Source organism: Fukomys damarensis, unplaced genomic scaffold (assembly GCF_012274545.1).
Source record: "Fukomys damarensis isolate Sample0158 unplaced genomic scaffold, DMR_v1.0_HiC HiC_scaffold_73640, whole genome shotgun sequence".
Taxonomy (NCBI): Eukaryota; Metazoa; Chordata; class Mammalia; order Rodentia; family Bathyergidae; genus Fukomys; species Fukomys damarensis.
In genome coordinates, this window is record NW_022974552.1 from 21,297 (window position 1) to 29,668 (window position 8,372).

Consider the following 8,372-nt stretch of genomic DNA (forward strand, 5'->3'; position numbering starts at 1 on the left):
TTTTTTCCCTTATTTCTCTCTCTGTGAGTCTGTTGTTTGTGTATAAGAAGGCTATTGATTTTTGGGTATTCACCTTGTATCCAGATACTCTACTGAATCTGTCAATTAAGTCTAGAAGTATTTTGGTGGAGTTTTTTTGATCTTCAATGTAGAGTGTCATACCATCAGCAAATAATGACAGTTTAACTTCTTCCTTTCCTATCTTTATTGCTTTAATTTCTTTCTCTTGTCTAATTGCTGTGGCTAATGTTTCCAGACCTATATTAAAGAGAAGTGGTGATAATGGGCATCCTTGTCTTGCTCCTGATTTTTACATGAAGGTTTTCAGTTTTTGGCCATTCAATATGATGTTGGCTGATGGTTTTTCATAGATAGCCTTTATTAAATTGAGGTATAGACCATCTCTTCCAATTTTTTGTAGGGTTTTTATCATGAATGGGTGTTGAATTTTATCACATGCTTTTTCTGCATCTATTGAGAGGATCATATGGTTTTTGTCCTTGACTTTGTTAATATAATGTATTACATTTATTGACTTTCGTATGTTGAACCACCCTTGCATCTCTGGAATAAATCCAACTTGGTCAGGATGGATGATCTTCTTAATAATCCTCTGTATTCTGTTTGCTAGTATCTTATTAAGGATTTTTGCATCTATATTCATTAAGGAGATTGGTCTGTAGTTCTCCTTTTTAGTTGTATCTTTCCCTGGTTTGGGAATCAAAGTGATACTTGCTTCCAGGAATGAATTTGGAAGTATAGCTTCCCTTTCAATTTCATTGAAAAGTTTGAAGAGTAATGGCAGTAGTTCTTCTCTAAATGTCTTGTAAAATTCAGCAGTGAATCCATCAGGGCCTGGGCTTTTCTTTGTTGGTAAATTTTTAATTACATTTTCAATTTCATTGACTGTAATTGGGGTGTTTAAAATGTTTTTATCTTCTTTGTTCAACTTTGGTAATTCGTAAGTATCTAAAAATCTGTCCATTTCTTCTGTGTTTTCCATTTAATTGGAGTACATGTTCTCAAAGTAAGTGTTCATGATCCTCTCGATTTCTTTTGGATCTGTTGTGACTTCGCCTTTTTCATTCCTGATTGCATGGATCTGAGCCTTTTCTTTCCTTTTTTTGATAAGATTAGCTAAGGGTTTGTCGATTTTATTTATTCTTTCAAAAAACCAGCTCTTTGTTTCATTTATTTTTTGTATCGTTTTCTTAGTTTCAATTTTATTGATTTCTGCTCGGATCTTTATAATTTCCTCTCTTGTTCGAGCTTTGGGTTTTTCTTGCTCTTGTTTTTCTAGGAGTCTAAGTTTCATCATTAAGTTGTTTATTTGAGTGTGCTCTGTTTTCCTAGTGTGGGCATTCAATGTTATGAATTTTCCCCATAGAACTGCTTTTATTGTGTCCCAAAGATTCCTGTATGTTGTATTGGCATTCTCATTTATTTGTAAAAACTGTCTAATTTCTTCTTTAATTTCCTCTGTAATCCATTGATTGTTTAGGAGAGTATTGTTCAGTTTCCATGTGCTTGTGAAGGTTCTATAGTTTCTTGTGCTATTGATCTCCAGTTTGATTGCACTATGATCTGATAATATACAGGGGATGACTTCAATTTTTTTGCATTTATTTAGACCTATTCTGTGAGCCAATATGTGGTATGACCTGTTTTTTAAAATTAATCGGCACATTTTAGATATACAATATAATGACATTCATCCTTGGAAATTTTTACCTTTATGTAATCTATCTTGATCCTTATTTTTCTCCATTACCCTGCCCTCCCTTCAACCCGTCCACCTCTCCCTATTTACAAAGACTTTGTTTCCCTTTTTTTCCTTTTCTCATATTAATTCCATTCCCTCTTTCTTTTCCCCTATGCCTTCCACTTCCCCTTCCCCTTTGCCCCTTTTCTTTGTATTTCATATTATCTACTATATTATTATTTAAGTGAGGAAATGAAGAGCTAATTGAAGCATTAAATAAGCTTTGTCTTTTTCTTTTTTCTACTTTAGATTCTCCACACAGAATCACTTCTCGGCCTTTTGGCTAAGATCAAATATAGATTCTCCACACAGAGAGCTGATATTGACAGTATTGAAAAAAATTTTTTTTTGGTACTGGGGATTGAACTCAGGACCTTGTGCTTGCCAGGCAGGTGCGCGGAGCCACTGAGCTAAATCCGTGGCCCTGACAGTATTGAAAATTTGCATTCTGATCTATTTCTTTTGATGATAATGAACTCTATTTAAACCACTTTTATTTTTATTTTATTATTATTATTTTTTAAATGCTTGTTTATTGCAAGTCTTTTTTTTTTTTTTTTTTTTGTGCTGGGGATCGAACTCGAGTCCTTGCGCTTGTGAGGCAGGCCACCGAACCGCTGAGCTAAATCCCCGGCCCAATAACTTTTTTAAAAGTGTGATATGAAATTTATGTTAAAGTAAGCACTGTTTTAGTTTGTACTCTGCATGTCTAAGATGCTTTTATGCAAAAAAATTACAATTTATTAGCAAGCAATCTTGGACAAATTCTGTAAGCTTGCTAATTCTCAGTTTCCTTGTCTGTGAAATAGGGTGGTAATTCCACATTTAAGGAATATGAAATGCAAGATCCTGGTTAGTAATTTAACACATTTTGCTTTCTTTGTGACAGCTTAGTTTCTGTCTTTGTTTATTTGCTTTTTGCAGTGCTAGGGATTGAACCAATTGGCCTTGTATATAGTAGGCAAGCACTCTACCAATGAACTATATATCCCAACCTTCAGTTCTGCCTTGTATTTGCTTGTCAACTTGCTAATGTATATAGTATATGCACAGGCTTATTTATTCCTGGACTTCTCTGGAACGGTCACATACTGACATCTTATTCTCTCTGTCTCTCATTGTTATTATTTTGGCAGTGCCGGGGATTGAACCCAGGGCCTCATATACACTAGGCAGGTAATCTACTACTGAGTCATATCCTCAGTCCTTTTTATTTTATGTTGAGACAGGGTCTGGCTAGTTTCCCGGGCTGCCCTTGAGTGTGCCATTCTGTTCGCTCAGCCTTCTGGGTAGTTGGTATTGTAGATGTGCAGAATGGACTCAGCCAGACTGCTGATGAGAGAATTTTAATAAACTGTACACTGCATTTCTTTTAGTTTCACAAGCAATCTTTGACCCAAACACCAGGACGAGAACTTTCTACTCCCCGGGTACAGAAGAGGGCCCGTTCACGCTCCTTCAGTGGGCTTATTAAGGTGGGTATGCTGTGCTGTCTTTTTCGGTATTGAATGTGAGGAAATTTAAGTCTGCCTCTTTTATTTTTGTTGTTTGTTTTTTTATGGCAGAGTCCCACTATGTAGTTCAGGCTTGAACTCACTTTGCAGCCTGGGCTGGCCTGGAACTTATGGCAGTCTTCCTCCCTCAGCCTCCAAGTGCGGGGAGTGCAGGCTTGTGCTACTAAGCCCAGCATGTCTCGCTTTGCCCCACCCCGCTCTTCTCTTTTCTTTATCTGTCTGTCTCTCTACCCCCTTCTCCTCTCCCCTCCCCCTCACTTTTTTTTGTCCTCTAAATTTTGAGTTTAATTTTTATGTAATCTAACAGTGCTGGAAAAAGTCATTATCCCTCACTCTTTTTGAGATATTGTCTCCTTGATCCTGGCATGGTGGCGCACGCCTGTCATCCCAGCACTCAGGGAGCTGAGGCAGGAGGATTACTGTGAGTTCGAGACTAGGCTGTGCTACATAGTGAGCTCCAGGTAGGTCTCAACTACATAGTGAGACCCTGTCTCAAAAAACCCCCCAAAAAAAGATGTAATATTCTTGTGTAGTCCAGAGTGGCGTTAAGCTCACCATGTAGCCTAGGCTGGTCCTGCATTTACAACCCTCCTCCTTCCATCACCTGAGTGCTGGAATTGTAGGTGTGCACTGCCATTTTTGGCATATGATTGACTTTTATAATGCATGAAACATTTTCTTCTGTTCCTAAGGATTCTGTAGGGGGTTAATAAGACAATAAAGATAGAATTTGCAAAAGCTTTTTTTTCAAAGCATTTTGCTGTGTTTCAGATCAGAGAAAGGACTCTAGGAAATAAAAGAAATAGAGATCCTTCCTCCTCTTCTGGGGCTGAGGACAGAAGTCTTATTCCAATATACACAGTGTCTTTTACTTTCTTTGTTTTATTTTATTTTATTTTATTTTTTGGTATTGGCAATTAAACTCAACCTTGCACATGGGAGGCTGGAGCCCTGCCACTGAGCTAAATCCCTGGCCCTCTCTTTTACTTTCTGACCTACCTTGCACTACATCCTTCTTTATGCAAATTGACAAACCTATAGAGAAGTGAGGAAGTTAAGAGACTGGGAAAATTGTTAGAAAAATGGATTTTAGTAAGCTTAATGTTTTAATTGTTGTATTCCCTTCCCTCGTATCAAATGTATTAAAAATGTTTTTAGAATGAGTACAATTTTGTGCTACTGATGACATCACTGCAGATTCAATTTACAGGTTGTTGACAGTCTGAACTTGTAGTTAAGGAATATTGCCATCAGGTGGCAGTAGGTAACTTGGTTGTGGGGTTCAGATTTCCATGCACAAACTTACAAGCAGATTCTGGTTACTTGGACAGAGATTAGCACTTTTCAGTGTTCTACTATTTTTCTTTCAAAAATTGTTTTAACATTAGTAAGATATATACATCCAGCAACACTGCAACCCTTTGATTAAAACTTTAAACTTGTCTTAAAAAATGAATGCCTTGAAATTCTTTTTTTTTTTTAAGCAGCAACTGTTAGCAGTTCCTTTTTTTTCTTTCTTTTGGTTTTTTGAGACAGGGTCATGTTGCAGAGCCTAGCTTCAAACTCATAATCTTCCTTTTTCAGCCCCCCTAAGTGTTGGGACAACAGGCATGACCCACCAATCCTGGTTCTGCAAATTCCCTTAACTCTAATTTTGGTCCTTGTTATTATCATTTCTGGGAGTCTAGTGTTCACTCTGGTTTTGATCTGCTGGGGCCAATAGCTTCTGGGATGTCAGGTTTGTTTGACATCAAAATTTCCTTTGCTATCAACAGAGTGAAAAGGCAACTCATGGGACAGGGGAAAACATTTGCAAATCATATATCTGATTGGGAGTTAATATCTAGAATATAACTTCGCAGCAGAAGAAGTCCTGTGACTCCATAGCATGAAAACAACCTCATTAAAAGATGGGCAAAGGACTTACGTAGATGTTTTTCCAAAGGTCATATACAAATGACAAGACACACATGAAAACATGCTCAGCGTCACTAATCTTAAGAAAATATAAATCAAAACCACAGTGAGATACCATTTCATGCTCCCTAGGATGGCTATCATTAGAAAAAACAGAGAATAACGAATGTTGATTAGGGTATGGAGAAATGCAAATCTTACCCTGGTTAGAAGGTAAAATGGTACAGGTGCTGTGGGAAACCATACGACAGTCTTTAAAAGAATTAAAAAATAGGTTTACCTTATGACTCAGCAATTCCACTTCTGTGTATACTCAGAAGAATTAAAAGTGGGATCTTGAGGAGATATCTGTTCAATGCTTATAGCAGCACTGTTCATAGTAGCCAGCAGGTGGAAGCAACCCAACTGTTTGTTATTGAATAAGCAAAATGTGGTATATACAGACAATAAAACATTATTGATCTTTAAAAGGAAGGAATTTCTAACATGTTATAATATGGATGGACCTCGAAGACAGTATGTCAGTAGAATAAGTGAGTCACAAAAAGGTAAATATTGTACAATTCCACTTATACTAGGCACCTAGAATGATAAATTCATACAGACAGAAAGTGGAATAGAAGTTGTCAGCATCTAGCGTGTGAAGGAGATAGGGAGTCACTTAATAGGTATAGAGCAGTGCTGGCAAAGCTATGGGACACATGTTGTTCCTTTTAAGACAAAAGTGCTAATATATGAGTTGTTTCTTTCTGAACTAAAACCTAAGTATTCAGGTTTAATTGCAGTGTTAGCACTTTGTGATAAGTAAGTGGGTTTTGGGTTGCAGTTTGGGCACTGCAGTCATCTCTTAAAGATTCGCCATCGCTAGTGTAGAGTTTCTGTTTGAGAAGAGAAAAAGAATTATGGACATAAATGGTGGAGTGATTGTTGTACAACTCTGTGAATATACTTAATGCCACTTAAAAATGGGCAAAATGGTACATTTTATATATATTTTTCATAGTTTAAAAAATTCCCTTTACTAGGATTTTAGAAGTACATTCATCTGTTCAGATATGGCTAGTATAAAATGAACAACCTTCGTTTATTACATTTTTTCCTTCTTAGTTGGAAAAGTCTGTCATTCCCTGTTATAAAAATTATTGATAAAAGTTATGTCAAATAAGGGTTTCTTTAACTGAAGATAGATGGTGTAGTTTTTTACCTCAGTGAACTCTTCTGCTATTAGCTTTAGGTGTATTGGCTAATTAATGCTTGAAATGTAAATGGATAGTATCCTCCTTGGCTGCTGCCCACTTCTTTGCCAAGACAATTCAGAACTTCAGAATTCATAAAAGCTTATAATTCTCTCAGTATAAAGCATTTTGGAACAACAACTTAATTTTTTTATTAACATTATTACTAGTTTTTGAGGTAGAGTCTTGCTGTTTTTTTCAGGGTGGCCTCGAACTCATGATCCTCCTACCTCAGCCTCCCAGGTGCTGGGATTACAGGCATGTGCCACCACTCATGGCTTAACATACTGAGATTTTTGAGCTGATAACTAGGTGTAGGCTTTGCTTAGTAGCTCTGCAGTGGAGTAATTAGATTTTTTTTTTTTTTTTTTTTTTTTTGGTACTGGGGGTTGAACTCAGATCCTTGTGCTTGTGAAGCAGGTGGTGGATTCACTGAGCTAAATCTTTGGCCCTAATGAGATGTTTTTTAAACAGTTCATTGCAAGCTTTATAGCTAGTCCTGTGGCACTCCTACTTCAGCATCTTCTCAGGTGATACCTGATTTCTGAAAGGAAGATATGGTGTTTGTATTTTTTTCCTAGCATTTCTGTTTTTGCTATTTGATTTCTATCCTTTATTTAAAAATAAAAAATTATCCCATCTCAGCTTTATTAATATACAATTAACAATCTATCCTGCTTTGATCTTTTTGGCTATATTTTTTTCCTCCAGAATTCCTCATGTAGATTAATTTATTAAATCAGAATATCCTGAATATTGGTGTTGATATTTATAATGTAGAGTTAATGTTTTAGTTTTTGCATGTTCTTTTTTTGGAACTCAGATTTATTCTTTGAAGGGAAAAAAAGGAAGATTTCTCCAAAGATGGTAAAATTGTCACGGTCAGCTGTTAAGTAGGTTACATCAGCTTCTAAACTGTTCAGAGATGAAAAGGCTTTTAGTCTTGCTCTGAAAAGCAGTATAGTCATGTGATCCTGTTAAGAAGGCCTGTACCCTCTTGTGACTACTATATTGGGATCTCATAGAATTTCTCCAGATGCTCCATTTCTGTGTGAGGAAATGACAGGGAAACAAAATCTTAGAGCAAAACAGGCTTTAGTGGGGAGGGGGAAGGGACTCTTAACAGCTACCAGAGGCAACACACTTTGGGGAAAAAAATCTACATTGGTAAGTAACTGATATTTCTTTTATGGTTTCAGAGGAACATTGCAACTGGCCTGTATTAGCTCATTTAAATTAACCATAAAGTTGCTTCTAATGTCTAAGTTTTTTAAGTATGTAGGAAAGTGATTATTTACAGAAAAGCAATGATTTCAGGTGTTTTAATACATGCTTGGCATTTTTATGAGATGGAGGGAGAGTACATATAGAAGTTGTCAGAATGCTGTTTTTTGTTTTTTTTTAAATTAATTTTACTAGTACATTCTAGGTATACAATATAATGACATTCATCTTGGAAATTTGTACCTTACAAAATCTATCTTGGTTCTTATTTTTTCCCCATTCCCCTCCCCTCCCTTCAACCCCTCCACCCCTCCCTATTTACAAAGACTTTATTTCCATTTTTTCCTTTTCTCATATTAATTCCATTCCCTTCTTTCCCCTACCCCTCATACATCCCCTTCCCCTTTGTTTTGTTTTTTCTTTTTTGGTACTGGGGATCAAACTCGAGACATTGTGCTTGCAAAGCAGGCATTGGAACCCCTGAGCTAAATCCCCGGCCCTTCCCTTTCCCTTTGGACCCTTTCTTTCTATTTCACATTATCTGTTATTCCTTTAGATCCTTATTTACACTTTCAGTTTCTCACACCAGAGAAACTATTTGGTATTTACACATGTGTGTCCTATTTATTTCACTGAAGAGTATCACCTCAGTGTGCATCCATTCAGCTATAAATGTCTCCAATTTCTTTATGGCTGAGCAGTACTCCATTTTATTTTTTT

At 36.5% G+C, this 8,372-nt stretch overlaps 1 protein-coding gene across 1 annotated transcript in view; it reads left to right on the forward strand.

Annotated features, from left to right (window-relative positions):
- The window catches only part of LOC104859699 (rho GTPase-activating protein 19), a gene marked incomplete at its 5' end in the record, with an annotated part of 34,839 nt that overhangs the window by 20,620 nt on the left and 5,847 nt on the right, over window positions 1–8,372 (forward strand). The window contains one exon of the mRNA XM_033760680.1: window positions 3,139–3,237. Within this exon, the coding sequence (XP_033616571.1) occupies window positions 3,139–3,237 (99 nt within the window). The remainder of the gene's footprint in view (window positions 1–3,138; window positions 3,238–8,372) is intronic.